At 39.8% G+C, this 15743-nt stretch overlaps 1 protein-coding gene across 1 annotated transcript in view; it reads right to left on the bottom strand.

Annotated features, from left to right (window-relative positions):
- Positions 1 to 972: 972 nt before the first annotated feature.
- PKP2 (plakophilin 2) overlaps positions 973 to 15743 on the bottom strand; it is a gene marked incomplete at its 3' end in the record, with an annotated part of 41427 nt that continues 26656 nt past the window's right edge. The window contains exons 7-13 of the mRNA XM_084276918.1: positions 9663 to 9780; positions 8032 to 8193; positions 7026 to 7199; positions 6070 to 6223; positions 3681 to 3870; positions 2560 to 2647; positions 973 to 1041 (exon numbers count right to left, since the gene is read on the bottom strand). Coding sequence (XP_084133044.1) covers positions 973 to 1041; positions 2560 to 2647; positions 3681 to 3870; positions 6070 to 6223; positions 7026 to 7199; positions 8032 to 8193; positions 9663 to 9780 — 955 coding nt within the window. The remainder of the gene's footprint in view (positions 1042 to 2559; positions 2648 to 3680; positions 3871 to 6069; positions 6224 to 7025; positions 7200 to 8031; positions 8194 to 9662; positions 9781 to 15743) is intronic.

Genomic DNA, 15743 nt, shown 5'->3' with positions numbered 1-15743 from the left:
CACATGTGCAGACAGAGTCCTTCAGTTATCACATTGCACGTAATTGCTGTAGGGAGGATGATGATTTCAAGTAAGAGGATATGAAGCGGGATCAGATGAATTCTTTATGCAGCACAGACTCTAACCTCCCATGTGTGTTTATCTATTACTTCAAAAATAAAAGCAAGCCTCCACTCCCATTACCATATACAGATTATCAACAGAATCATTTTGAAAACACAATCTTCTTAAAATAATCACTGAATCACCATTAGCAAAAATGATGGGTTCTGAATTCAGCCCAAAGTGTCTGAAACCTAGTGGTTCTAGTTAAAACCCTTTCCAGACACAATTATAAATTCTTAAATGTTACTGGTGAAATCTCAAAGGAAAAAGGCTTAAGAACTGGTGAGCACGTGAATACAAGCAATAAAAAAATAATCATTTTAACTTCATTGGTGCTTTTCTAATGCAGGTAGTGAAACAGCGTGGTGTGTACACTCACAGAGACTGGAGATTCTTAGCATGTGGGAAAGAACAATAGGGTGAAAAATTGCTACATCCTGAGCAGTGCACTTGATGCTTACCCACTGTAGAAAACTGTCTGTACAAAACAGTCTGAAAAGGGTTTGCTCCCAATCAGCATTTCTAACATCTCTGTATAAATACCTGTTAGACTAAAGGCAGCCACCTGATGCTCTGACTAGTGGTCAACCTGGATGAAACTTCATCTCAGACATCCTGAAAAATCCATCTTTGGTTATTCTTATATTAATATAAGCTTCTTAAATTGATATACACAGTGACAACAAGGTAATTAGGATTCAAACCACAGAACAGCTGTCCTCTGGTCACTAGGATCTTATATAAAACCCGCCTCTTTTTTTTTTTTCTGAGATACTTCCTGGTTCATGATGGCAACACCAACTGCGTGAAGTAGTTACATTAGCTGATGTATGATCTCATTTGTCTTCAGTGGTGTTAAGGTCTCATTCAATCTTTTAGTGAGTTATAGGCTTTCGTGGTCCGGGTATTGACAAAATCCACCTTCTTAAAATCGGCCTTTGGAATGAAAGAAACAAAATAATTCATTATCTTCAGGGCCCATCCTGCAAGGGAAGGTAAAAGTGGATTCTGCTGCCTAAAAGTGAGATATGGTTACATGGTAAGGATCTAGGCAGAGTCCTCTACTGTCTCTGAGAGACTGAGACAGAACAGGCCAGAGCAGGCATTTCCCAGGAATGATACTGTTCAGTCTAAGATAGGTGAGATGAATCATTTCAGTTGCTCAACTCTTGCCACCGGCTGTATGGGGAGCCTATTCTAGCTCAGCTCTACAGACTCCTCTTAGGTGACGAATGTCAGCTGAGATTAACCTTATCTGAACAAAAGGATGGAGCAATGCCAAAATGACTCAGGATTTTATCGGTCTCGTCTGATCAAGTGATTTCTGTGGCTTATCAGACTGACCTTTCAAAAACGTCTAGGCATTAGGTGGTTTGCTGTCTTCAGTGCTGTACCTGATGTCTGTAGAAGGCCCAGTTTGCACAGGAACAGCAAGTGATCAGCATTTTTTTTGAAATTCAGACATGACAAATGCGTCTTATATGCATATCTTAAGTACCAGTGACTTCAGAAAATTCATGCCACCAAAAGACAGGAAAGTCAGGAATGCAGCAGTAAAAACTCAGAGAGAATGAAATCTATTTAGAGTTTATATAGGTACATCACCCTTATCCTTGATCGCAAGTTAGTGGGGCAGTACACTGCCGACTGTGATGAAAGACTGACAAAGGACACCATGATCAGCATCTTTTTTGAGTAAATTTCAACAAAAATGCTACCAGAAGAAATGAGCTGATTAGTAAATGCTAAAGACTAGAGCCTTTAAAAATTGGACTGTTTTAGGTTATAGGAAATTTTAGGTGACAGAAATTCCTAGCAGCAAGAAAAGGAGTGAAAACAGTTTGAAACGCAGGTCAAAGGTAGGTAGGTTGAAGTCGACCCAGCTGTGTGTTGAAAAAGCAGTCACAAAGCTTTGAAAGGAAGGAATCAAACTGTTTTGTTGGTCGATTCATGCTGATCATTTTTTGTTTGATTTTTACTGTGGCAGTAAACATTTGCCAACACCCTTCCCAGGCCTTGTCTTTTTGTATGAATATAACCAAGACCTGGGCTCGCAGACCATACAAACAAGGAGAACAAAACTGCTTTGGTTCTAAAGCAGGAAGCTGCCTTGCCCTGCCTTTGCTTTTGCTGGCACCTTAGGCCCTCTGCATCAGATTGTTTCCGTCAGTGGTGGACAGACACCTCTTGTGCATCCCTTTTCACCATCTCAGACTTCTAGTGGGCAGCGGCAACATTTTTCACATACTTTGCCCGTGGATATAAAGCCACAGAGGGAGAAAAAATGATCAGAGAGCAGCAAAAATTAATTGCATGCATTATTTGGGTGGTATATAAAGTATATAAAAATGGCAAATTAACAGTGCAGAGGTGCTAAGAGCCCCAGAGGATAAACAAGAGGGCTCTAGGTCCTAGAGGACAGCTTATGTGTCTTTTCTCTAACCTAGATCTTACCTTTTTGTAGGCACTGTGGAGGTCGGTATGTGACCACAAGGAGTAGAGGAGGACGGAAGCAGCCCTACTAGCTTTGCTGAATGTATTACTGCAGTTTTGTGAGGGGGTGAAAAAAAAAAAAAAAAGATAAAACATGTTTAAATTTCCACGTCATAGTCACAGCGCATGTGCAAATTTCAGCAAATATAACCTCGTAGCATTTTTTCCTGCCTTTTTCTCTCCTCCTAAATACTGCTTTACTCCTCTGTAGGTATTCTAGCACATTTCATGCTGTTCTGATTACTGAAACAAATGCAGCATACCCCCCTGCTTCATGTGTTCTTCAAAATTAGGGAGAAATCAAGTACTCTATAGCCTTCATCTTAGAGCAGATATCACACTGTTCATAATCAGATGAGGAAAATACACTTCAACATAGCAAGCATTTGAAAGGATCTTTCCAGCAGGTAAAATCTCTGGTTTTAAAGTCTCCTAGTTAGATAGGATATAAACTATTCAAACCCTCATGAGGCCTCCTTTACTGAGATGAATTTCCCCTTTCATTTTGTTAAGAGAGAGGAAGGCAAACAGAATAATTATTCATATTCACAAAACATTAATTATTCTCTTTCGAGTAAACATTGGTTGCATGTGATAACATATTAAATAATGATTAAAGGAATTTCATCATCTATTATCTAAAATGCCCCTTTATAAATATTTTTTTAAGTACAGTTCTATCAGCTCAATAAAATGTATATATCTCTGCACTTTTCTGCTAAAGATTATCATGGATGTATTAAAAAGAACAGGAAATACAGAAACTTTTGGGGACGGGTAAGATCTGGTCGTCAGCCAATATATATATTAGAATATAGATACTATTGTGCCACCATCTTCTGAGGAACTATTTAACACGCTGGAACACGGCAAATTTAGCTGCGGATGGAACAGCTGCTGTACAAGATTCTTCTATATTTTCCATTATCGATTCTATTCACATCACAACCACTTGTTTAAGCTGACATGTACCTTAAGATGCAGTGGATTTCCCCCCCAGGAGGCAGAGATCGCATTTTCTTTTTTCTCCAGGCAAATCAGGTGGGGTGGGGTGAGCAGGGAAGGCTTCTCAAGCATCTTACCTGTCATTCATGCTGATGGTAATAATCTTCGGTAGGCCATCTGCACTCAGGAGAAGCCTCGTGTTGTGAGAACTGTTCTGTGTCAGGTTGTACAAGGTGTAGCAGATGGACGCTGTGGTTTCACAGGCAATATCAGATGCCGGGACAGACTCAGGAAGTATCGAGACCAAATCAGGCAAAACTTCTCTAGCTACAAGTTGGAAGAAAGACAAGCAACTCACAGGTGCATATTTATCTAGGGGTCCCACAAGACCTTACTCCTCCCATTATCACCTACCAGGGTGCTGTGTCGTGGTTTCAAACCTGCATAAAATCCTCACAGTTTAGGTTAACACATGCCTGAATTAAATTGGACAGTATTTATTTTGCCTCTTCTACACGATATGTTAATACCTCATGCATTGTACTGGGGTCTCCAGGCACGTGCTACCAGCAGGCTGCCACTTCCCAAGGAACCACTGTGTGTTCTATAGGTAATCACGGGCATGGTGATATACAGCAAACTGAAGAAGGGTGACTACAGCACCATTTTTACTGCTGAACCTGTCAATGGGCAGCTAGAAGGGGTTGTACACACTCAACTTCTGAGCCAGTGTGTTAAGAAGAATGTCCTATTCTGAAATCTGTCCCTACTCAAGAACCGTCGCATCACTTTGACCACACTGGATACAACCCTACCAGTTAACCAACAGCAAACAACAGTTTGGGACAGCAACCGAGTCCCACTATATACTGGGAGATCTGTGCTGCGTGGACCAGAGCTGATGGAGAAAATGAAAGAAATAGATTGTAGCCATCTGCTCACACTGTAAGAAGGAGTACTGGGTGTTTTGGGGCATAATGGGACATTCTTCCCTCTGTAATGTCTGTTTCACTTGGATAGAGCATTTTGCTCTCTGTGGGTTCTATTCATTCCTGCAGATGGGTTTGTGACAAGGTTCATGTATATTGAGATTAAATTACACACAGTTCAGAAAAGGACCTTTAACATTGGATGAACCACCAATGAGGTATAATAACTTATTTTTTATTCCATTGGTAAATCAAGGAAGGCGCTTTTTAGAAAGTAAACATTTAGCAGTGTCTTGAAGAAACCTGTTCAGAATGAATGTTATTTTTTCAAGTAAACCTGTAAATTTTCTGATGTTTTTCAATAATTTAACTTTTAGAGACATTTTATATTAAATTAATCTCAATTTCATATCAAAGGCTCATTTTGCTTGATAAATACAGACACTTTATCTAGAAACCAGTATGCCATTCCAAATGTTTTCCTTTGGCCAAAATTATTCAGAGAATTTGATCCGATTTCACACCTTTTCATGGAGAAAAGGTTCACCTGAAATTCCTCCAGTTCTTCCTACCAGAGGCAAAGCAAGAAAATGATTGTGAATGTGCAAGATGAAGCACCTTTCTACAAAGCTTCATGCTATTCTATCTTTCCCACATTCTTTCATAAATTATTTTCCTGATCAAGTCCTTATTTTTTCTTCTCAGGTTAATTCCTACTCTTTATGGAGGACTCACTGCTCATAATTTTTAACACCATATAAATTATCCCTTTGAAATCAGCCCAACAACACATTATAATATTTCCATTAATAGAGAATGATCTCTAGGGACTAAATAGTGCCCAGGACACTGTTCTGCAGAATTCTGGAGGTTTATATGCCCAATGAACCAGCTGTATGCCTGCACCTTCCCTTTCCCTCTCTGGCAGGAACACAGGAAAGGACAACAAATTATGTGAATTTATGTTATCCTATCAATATGAAAAATATTCAAATATACATTGATTTGAAAAAAAAAAACCCAACTCAGAATAGAAATGGCTTCTGATGTGAAAATAATTGTAATATTTTAGGAATAAAATAAAAAAAAAGGAATTATTTTCTCTATAGCATATTCTAGCTTCCATTCTCTGAAAAATTACAGAAGAAAATTATAAAAGCTGCAAGCTTCCTAAGTTTTATGCCTAAAGGAAGAAAATATCATTTTTGCCAGAAGAACTGGAGATATTCTATGGTATCTCCAAAGGATTAAGAAGCCATGGCAGTGCAGAACTCAGCACTCACCTTCCTTTACCCTATTTTAAGCAGAAGAAAAACTCCCTCTCCAAATCTGTGTAGATTTTACTACCATTATGTATTGTCGGAAAGTAACATCAATGGGAGTATCTGATAAGGAATACACATTTCAAAGAAAACTTGAGGTTAGAGTCTTTCTTAGGTAAAACATTTTCAACCCTGTAAAATGACTGAAGGTATCTGACCTAAAAACCCACTTTTTTTTTTCCAAGGTTTTTTTTTATATGTATTCAAAGAAGGAAAGCTTAATGCAAAGAGAGCAGAGAAAAAAGGTCCAAGAGACAATGTTAGTCTTTGCTCACCTATATCGCTTTGCAGAGAGGTGTTGCGAGACAAGTTCCTGAGCAGAGACACGGCTGTCTTCTTCACTGTTGGGTGGCTGACATGCAGCATAGTTCGAATACTTGGAAGGCCGTTTGCCTTCTGAACAACAGTCCTGGCCACCGCAAACGGCATCTGTTATAAGGCAACATCGTGTCATTACCATGAATGCACAACCTCATAAACAACTGCAGCAGCTTCTCTACATTAATTTAGGCATGTTTAATATAGCTTAAATCCAGAGCTACACATGAGCTGCAACAGAAAAGGAAGGTGATACAAAAGAAATTTTGAGCCCTCTTTCTCCCGCATGCGCTTTGGCCAGTTCCTCAGCCAAAACATGACAGAGGTCATTACTTTCTTCATTATGAAAGTGATCTGGATTGTCTCCAAGCATTCCTCTCCCCAGGGGACTGATTAGGTTCCATAAAACCACATTTTTTTGTTGCCTTTAACATCTACTTATGCCCCATTGTGCAACAAATAGGCAAAATTCCAGACACAGAGATGTACAAAGCGTGAGGCTCAGAGAATCACATAATCATTTAGGCTGGAAAAGACCTTTAAGATTATTACATCCAAACATTAACTCAGCGGTGCAAAGTCCACTAAACCATGTCCCTAAGCACCACATCTGCACATCTTTTAAATACTGCCAGGGATGGTGACTCAACCATGTCCCTGACCAGCCTGTTCCAATGCTTGACAACCCTTTTGGTGAAGAAGCAGTCCCCATATTTGCGAAGCAAGAAATACTTTCACTGCCAGTTACGAGTTTCCCTTCAGTGTTCTTTGATTTCCTTGCTCACGTCTGTGCGACAGTGACTTGTCAGTGTTTACCTGATCTCAGTGCTGAGGGCGTGTTGCACTCCACGCCTAAACTCAATGAATTCACATTAAGAATTAAATGACAAGTGAAAGAAAAAAGCTGACTTACTGGTCCAGTGCCGGCTGTGAGGTTCTGAAGAGCTCCCAGGGATGCTTCCTGGGTATAATTTCTGGTACTTTTTGCTATTAAGGAGAGATAGATCCTAATCAGTGTGGAATGCCAGAGGGATTCAACACCTCTGGGATTGCTCTTCTCCTCAGGTAGTGGGGTGTCCTGCTGCTTCTAAACATGTAAACAGATCAAGCCTTTAGAAACAGTGACCTTATATGATTTAACACATCACAATCTAAACTAGCCATTTCATAACTATCTATGATCAGATTATTTGCAGATTATCAAGTTGTGAACACAAATGACAATGTGTAAAATTTCAATATCTAATAATACTGGCTGCTCCATCCAAAAAGAGGAGATAGGTATTGAGAGAAGCTGCTTCTCTTCTCTCAGCAACTGCCAGTAGGGATCAAGGCCAAGGAGAAACAGAAGTAGCCAGCTGGAGTTTCGTTGTGAATGGAACAGAAGACAAAACACTCTCAAGCAAAACTAAGAGATGAGGAAGGGTCATCAGTCCTTTTATTTTGCTCCGCCTCCTGATATCTCTTTTCTCTCCAGCAGTTCCCAGTTGACAGAGTATTTGTGATCTGTACTACATGGCAACAAAAGAAAAGGTCTTGACATAGCCCAAAAGCCAGCAAGTCACAGAAGAGGCAGGTCACCCTGTGCTGGTTTCACCAGTGAAACCACCACAACACCCACTCACTGGTAGGGCACTTGCACAGTTACTGTACATGCTACAGATACCACTTAGATCCATCAGAGGGGATAAAACTGAGTGGCAGTATTCCTCAACAAATAAAACAGTAAATTGCTATTTCATTTTCACCATCATCAGCAGAACAAGATAATGGATATTAGGAAAGGCTATCAATAGATTTGCATTTCTGGGGCAAGTAAGTGTCATACTACCAGATACATCAATAATATTACAGCCTTGTTCTCCACAAGTTGCTACAGCTGATTAACAAACTGAGATGTAACTAAACATGTGCTTTACCTCTTTTACTTTTCTGCTCCGTGTTCCAAAACAGCCTGGTGTTTTATCATTGCTAGAAATGTTTCTTCTTTGCATATATATGCTCTGGGCATAGCTCTCTGGAAGCTCTATCTCTAGCTGGTAGGAAAGATTGTGAAGAATGCACACACAGTTCTCTGTGGCCTAAAATAACAAAAGAATAGAAATCTTGAAAGCTTTGGCTTGTAATGAAGGGACATGTATAGACATGGGAAGAGCTTTCATTTTTGGATCTTCAACATCTAACTGCAGAGCATCTAATGGCTTACAGAAGAGCTAGTCTTCATGCCAGCGATCCACAAGACTGCATTTACACTGATAAATTAAGCATGCCCTGGGATGTTCCTGAGCACTGATGCCAACTGGCACACAGGGCTTGCGTTTGGAGTGGGGTACATGCCTGTTGGAAGTGGTCCCGGGGCATTATAATTCCTGAGTTGTGCCTGGGAATTGTTTGGGCGAGTGCTATTTGGCACGGACCAGAAGTGTGCCAAGCAGTGTTTAAGAGCTTAAGAGTAGAGATGATCACGTATACACCTTGCTGTAGTGTCAGCAAAAGGAAAGCTTTGTATCTTTCCTAAAGGAGGAAGCACTTTTCTGTGGTAGAATGCTTTTTAAAATTAGATGTGCCTTTTTGGGTATGGGTAAGATCAGGTCTAAAATTTCTGAGTGATGAGTCTAGTGGCAAACAGCTTTATTACCAGCTCCTCCTATTTTTAAAGTAAAAAGGGAATGAGTGGTTTCAAGACAAAATGCAGCAGGGGAACTATTGGCACAAGTGTGGTCTGTCAGATTCACCCTAAAGCTAATGGCACTGAAAACAAGGAGATGGAGGAGCTCAAGTAACTAATCCTAGAATAGAACTATAAATGTGCAGCAATTACCTCTACTCAGCGCAAGTTATAGCAGGCATGCTAGAAGTGCCTCGCAGGCTGCAGCTAACCTTCTCAGAAGTGACAGCTGGTCTTCACCCAGCTAAAGACAAACATCCTAGTCTAAGCAATGTTCAGGGTTCATCTGCAGTCAATGGTGGGTGGAAGAGAATGAAAGGAACTGGCTTCTGGAGGTGTCCATGTCCTTATAGTTACTGGCTTAGGGAAAATAGATAACCTCTAAAAAACTTAGGAAAATCAATCTCTTCCTAAATGATGCAATCTCCTTAATTACAATGCTACCCAAAGAGATTTTCATTTCCTAAGGGATGTATAACACAACATACAGATTAATGTTTTAAGCTTCTAGCTCCGAGACAATTAAAAAGGTAGTATCTGACTATGTGTTTCAGTATTGCTGAAAGCTGAGATTTTTCTGTCACATTTTAAGAATAGACAGGTGTTTTTAGCTCTTTCTGGTGATTCAGAAAATGTTTTCCCAAAGCTAAAGCATGTTATTCTTTCAAATTGAAGGATTAAAAAAAAACAAACAACCAAACAAAAAAACACTACAGAAAGCTTCTTACTGGACTTTCATCTTTGGTGACAGTTCTAAAAGCTCTGGAAAGAAGTATAAGTTTGGCAGTTATATCACAACTGTTTCTGAACATGGGTTTCTAAACAAAAAAATGTTCTTCTAGCAATTTCCCCTAGGAAAAGACCTTTCATCTCAAAGATTACCTTGTCGTTAGGCTCATGGTCTGCAATAGCTCCTTGAATATAATACACAAGAGAGTCAATCAAGCCGTTGCATTCTCTCATCTTTTTCCTTCCTTCTGGGCCAGCAGAGCTCATGTTTCTGTGCAGGAAGGAATACATAGGTCAGCAGAGATTTAGTGAAAGGTATTTCCTCGTGCTCCTCTGATAAAGTTTTCCAGCTAAATCAAGATACTGAAGTTAAGATTGACTGCTTCCTTTTTTCAGAGCTGTAAAATAATCTGAGCCTCTGCTAAGTAAAATTTTCCCTTTAGTGCAATCCCAGACAAAACCGAGTACTACAGAAAAACAAACTGATCTGTTTGGATGGATGAAGTATGACCTGCTTCAAATCTTCATCTCGAAGTTGAATTAACCTTTTTTAAACAGTCCAAAAACCTGGACATTTTTCCCCATTATTCTGCTTGTAGTTATATTTTGACTATTTGGGACAGTACCTATGTCAAAATACCAGTAAAAATTTCCATCCACACAAATGTCCTTTAGCATTTATTGGCACCAAGCCAGTTCATAATCCCGGAAGACCCACCAAGTGACACATGTTCTGAAAGTTTTAGCAACATTTGCACGTTAACACGTAAAGATAACCTATGTCAGCTACAGGGCCGAATTCACATAACGATTTACGTACTCGTGGACATTCTCTGAGGGATGTTAGCGGGCAGGAGGGGATGTACATGTCAACAACTTAGTAGGTCAGAGCAGCAGCCTGGCCCCATCATTGGGTGAGAGGCTGTGGGGATGAATGGGGCAATACGGCTACCACTGCCACTGCTGCCAGACCAAAAGCCTGAGACAAGGAAAAGTGAAAAATGCACCATGCTCAGCTGACTCCCAGCTTCCCAGAGAAGCTGTTGGTATCTTAAGGAGGTAAAAGCTGAAGCCATCAGAAGCTGCTTGGTAAGAGAGGGAAATGCCAGATGCCTTCTGCAGATGCCTTCTGTTCTAGTACAGCAGCTCAGGCAATGTTCCACATGCTTTCTGATTCCTCCAGACCCAAAGGAAGCCACTGTTTGTCCGACTTTCAAGTAACATTTTCCATGCTTTGCAGTAACCCACGTACAACTTGAAAAGGAATATGAAAGTGATTTAAAAAATGGAAAAGCCAAACACACACTTCCTGCTTGAAGTTTGGCTCTAAACAAGCTACTGATTTCCAGGGAAGTAACAACACTTATGATTTGGGGATATAATTATTTTTACAACTGAACAAACTCTGAATTATGGAATGCTGGAATTATAAACCCAAGCCCTCATTATTTTGGACTCCCACAGCTCCACTGGCCAAAAGGCTGCATGTAGTATCACATTCCAGCTTCTTCGTTTGAAGTAACATTTAATATAATCCAATCTTAGCATCCATCACAAGCAGATAGGGACATGTTCCTTTGGATAGTTTCAGGGTGTTTATTTTGCATACTTTACACACTGGAAATTACAATGTTTTAAAATTGTTTTAATGACAAGGCCAGTAATGTACAGGTTTAAACTTTCCTGTGGCTACTGACTGTAAAACGAATGTAGCATTTTATATGCTGTAGTTCTTTTGTTTTACCCCCTCAGGAATTATATATAGTCAGATTAAATAATAATTCACTGTAATCATAGTTTTACTTTAGGTCATACTGTTAACAATATCCCTTTTTATGAGTTTATCTGGTCTCTCATGTATATACATCTGTATCTCACAGAATCAATATTCAGATTCCTCAATATGGCCTACTATAGATATCACTTTGGAATCTAATTTTACCTATATATATCATACTTGAGGCATGTCACCCTTTCACACGGTTATGGTTATGCTGACAGAAATGTACATGTTACAGCCCTTCTATCACATAGCAAAAATACTTTCTGAGGCACAGAGACTAAAAATACTATTTAAAGATAAGCATGGAATTTCCCTCACCAAAGACACTTCATCTGACACAGCATTTCACTTTGTCACAGACCATTATTCTAAAAACCCCATAACTTTTGACAGCTACGATGATACTGAATGGCTGAGCAAGGAGAGGCCATCTCCTGGCCTTGCTGTCTAGAATGAACACAGTGGGGCACACAGCTTTATTGTTCTGATTCAGAGATGTGAGGTAAATACAAAGAAACATAGCATAGTAAAATACAACACGATTTTGAAAGGAACAGCATGATAATAAACGTTCAGTCAGATTGTAAAGGAAAGGGATACTCCCTTTAAGCCAGCACTGAGTCACACATGTTGGAAGAGGTTTTTTGCACTGCTGTGAATGATCCAGATGACTGATAAGAAGAAGGCTTTTGCTCCTGGGACTCATTCTGCTCAAACTGGCAATTTGAATTTAACACAATTACGTGGTAACAATTTCCTGAAGTAGTTTGGGAAATTCTATTCCCTCCATGCCTTACACAGTTCAAAAATGCACCAGGGAGAGAAAGGTACCTGGGGATGTACCTAGTAACTACAGGCGCCAGGCTGCAAGCTGCCTGCTGGAAATAACCAGATTCCTTTCGGGAATTGGGGGAGCAGATAAACTGAGGAGGAGGCCAGAGAAGATAAGAATGGATGGAAATAAACTTAAAGGAAAGGCAGTTCTATGCGAGAGGCCTTGGTTCAAAGACTTGTTATCATCAGTCATTTGGTTTATGTTCGCTCTTAGAAGCTTCCATTATGGAATTGAGCTGCCATCACACTTTTCAACGTGTGATGAGAGATTCGGCTTCGCTTCTTTACAGAGCAAATGCAAGTAGATGTTTATGCAGCCTCCTGGTCTGAAGTGCAATGATACAACTTTCTCCACCTGCAACTCTCCACTGTCCTTGTGGGTCACTGTGTAACTCACAAAGAGCTTAAAAGGGACCTGAGACAGACGAAGTATGAAAAATAATAGTGAAAAAGGAAGGATTACTTCTATTTCACTGTCTGGGGAACCAGGAACAGAGATGCTAGCTCACTTGTCTGGAGATACTTGTCTAAAACATTTTGAGGAATTAGGATACATATGGCCACAGGATAATCCAGTTAGAGAGCAATTGAAAAGGATGACACTAATGAAATACAGCAGTTGTGATCCTTAGCTCCAACACTTAAATATTTTCCAGGAGGAAACATGACCACTAAACATAAATTTTTGCAAGTTCAGCATTGAAGAACTTTTGGGAACAAGTATTTCAAGGTAAAAATGGAACAAGTTCATTATCGGCTTTCAAGGTATAATACTGACGTGCCTTTCTTTTAATCAGAGGAAGAGTCGTCCCAGAAATTCCCTTATCTATATAAATAATATTCAAAGTTTTATATTCTGCACACTGTTGGCATCTTAACATTTCAGACTCAGAGGAGTATGGAGGAGGAGACTAAATATCTTGAAGATTTCTAGCCCTTTGTATCAGAACTGGAGACAGAATTATTATGTGTAGGACTTTCGGGCCAAGAAAAAGTGACGACCATTTAAATCCATCAAGACTTGTCTATGAAAGTCTGCAATACTCCTCTAGATAGTTTAATGCACTAATTTTACTTGTTCAGCTTATTGTCAGGCAAACAGAGAAATCTTTTGATTTGGCTTATTCTGCCTGTCTGGGGCACAGTGCTTTTTATCATATTACAGGAGGGAACAATACCATTACGTATTCTAATTGCTAATGCAGAATTGTGTGGTCTACACAGCTTCTTTTTAGTGTACAAACTTTTGTGACCCCCAGTTTCTGTAAAACTGTCAGGAGCAGATCCCTGAGACAAATTACAGACCTAGAGAACGCGATTAACAAATCCTTCTAGTTTAAGGCTTCCTTATCATTGACTGCATACACTGATAGAGGCAGGCAGGATTCAGGACTCCACAGAATGTCTGGCCATAACTGGTTAGCAGAATGGGGAATGATTTAGTCATTCCCTCATTCCAATGTTAGTATCTGCCATACTATCTGCTAGGTATGGATTAACTTCTCCTCCTGAAATTCTGTCAAAGAGCATGACAAGGGCTTTAATTTACTGGTTGGTAACTGTGTGGCACAGTGCATACACCCAAGTCAGATGACAGAGTCAGATCTGGACCATGTGTATCCCTGTCAGTCAATAGGTATATGTAAATTTTTGAAAAGAAGTCTTGGCATTCTCTTATAACTAAGTACAGTACTATGCATAACATATTGCACTTCAAAGTACTATTTTTACCCTGGAATAGAAGCTGTAGGCTATAGACTTTATCAACATGCATGACAAACAGGTCAGTATTACAAAAGGGAAGACAAATTTCAAATTTATATTCTGGCAAATATATACACTCTTTAAATATCTTCATTAGTAACATCATTCCCTCAGTGCACAGGGTTTTTTTGTTTATTTTCTGTATGCTCTTCTTTTAGTTATCAACACTTCTTTGTGCAGAGGGTTTTTTTAAAATTAATACATAAGGAAAGAATATTTCTAGTGACCTAATTTGGGAGGTGTGTTAATTTCCAGTGAAGAAAAGCAAACTGATGTGTCTTTAAAATTGTAGCTATTTGGTAAAGCTCATTAAAAGCTGTTCTCTGCTAGCAAGTATGTTGGCAAACCTGTAGATCAACTTTACTTGTCAAACCCTTCTTGTTCTCCTCAGTTAAAATTTTTAGTGTTCAAACTCCTAAAAGTGAGAATTTATTTACAGAGTAAGGGAAGTCCAGATTCTGCTTTTATTTAATTTAAAATGACTTAGCTACCCCTCATTTGTCACATATCCAGTCTTGTCAAGTTGCTGCAACAAGTTCAGAAAGAGTAGTACTGAAAATGATCCAGTGTCCTCACCATCTGGCTCACTGGGCAAAGATGGTTCCAGAGTCCAAGTGCAGGAGAGGAGCAGGTCATGCCACCGCAGAGTGGCACAGCTAACAGGTAGTCAGTTTCTGCACCCATGCAGCTTGGGCTATTTCATATGAAAAAAAAAGACAACCTGCTCTGCTTCACAGACAGCACCACTAGAATTAGCTAGAAAGATTTTTATTATGGGTAGTTAACGTTTCTCTGTATTTGCTTTTGAGCCATCAGAGTAAATAAAAGTTAATTATTACTTAGAGGTGTAGTTAATTAGTAGTTAGTGGGTTGACGAGTTCCTGCAGAAAAAGGTGCTTTATTGTTGAGCATTTTGTATAGCTAACAATTCATTTGTCCTCTGAAACAACCCATGAGTCATGCATAGAGCTGTTTACACAATAAAAATTCGTGCAGCACAGACAGAACTACTCTGCTATAGAACATACTAGGAAAACACGTGTGTGTAAGGCAGAACTGGGCAGCTTCCCAGCCTCTAAATTTCAAAATTAATTCCTTGTACTTTATTAAGAAGAGTTTAAAACTCAGGCCATGCCTTCACACTCATACATTACTCATTAATTATTTCAAACTATGGCCTTTCATGCATTTTTGAATGTGGAAACAAAAGACATGTACGCCTAATACTCATATTTACTTAACATGCAATGACTTTGAACTCACAAAGGACCACAGTTTTATGAACTGTTCTTTTCAAAGGTGTTTTTATTAAAGGTGTAACTTTTATACTTCAGTCAGAGGAGGGCTACAAAGATGATTAAGGGCCTGGAGCATCTCCCCTGTGAGGAAAGGCTGAGTGAGCTGGGACTGTTCAGTCTAGAGAAAAGAAGACTAATCTTCAGTATGGGATGCAGGGGGAATCAGCCAGCCCCTTTTCAGTGGTCTGTGGGGACAGGACAAGGGGCAATGGCTGCAAGTTGGAGCACAGGAAGTTCTGCACAAACATGCAGAAGAACTTTTACACAGCGAGGGTGACAGAGCCCTGGGACAGGCTGCCCAGGGAGGTGGTGGAGTCTCCATCTCTGGAGATATTCAAGACCCATCTGGACGCCTCTCTGTGCAATATGAGCTGGGGAGCTGTTTTGGCAGGTGGGTTGGACCCGATGATCTCTTGAGGTCCCTTCCAACCCCTACGACTCTGTGATGCTGTGGTTCATTTAGGGGTGTGTTTACTGAGGCCTTTGGTGTTTCTCTGTAGTAGCTGCTACTGTGTTCATGAGGCTATTAGCTGATTGCAGTAGTAAATACACAAC

This window comes from Gallinula chloropus (genome assembly GCF_964237585.1).
Source record: "Gallinula chloropus genome assembly, chromosome: 1".
Classification (NCBI taxonomy): Eukaryota; Metazoa; Chordata; class Aves; order Gruiformes; family Rallidae; genus Gallinula; species Gallinula chloropus.
This window is presented reverse-complemented; position numbering and strand designations above follow the sequence as displayed.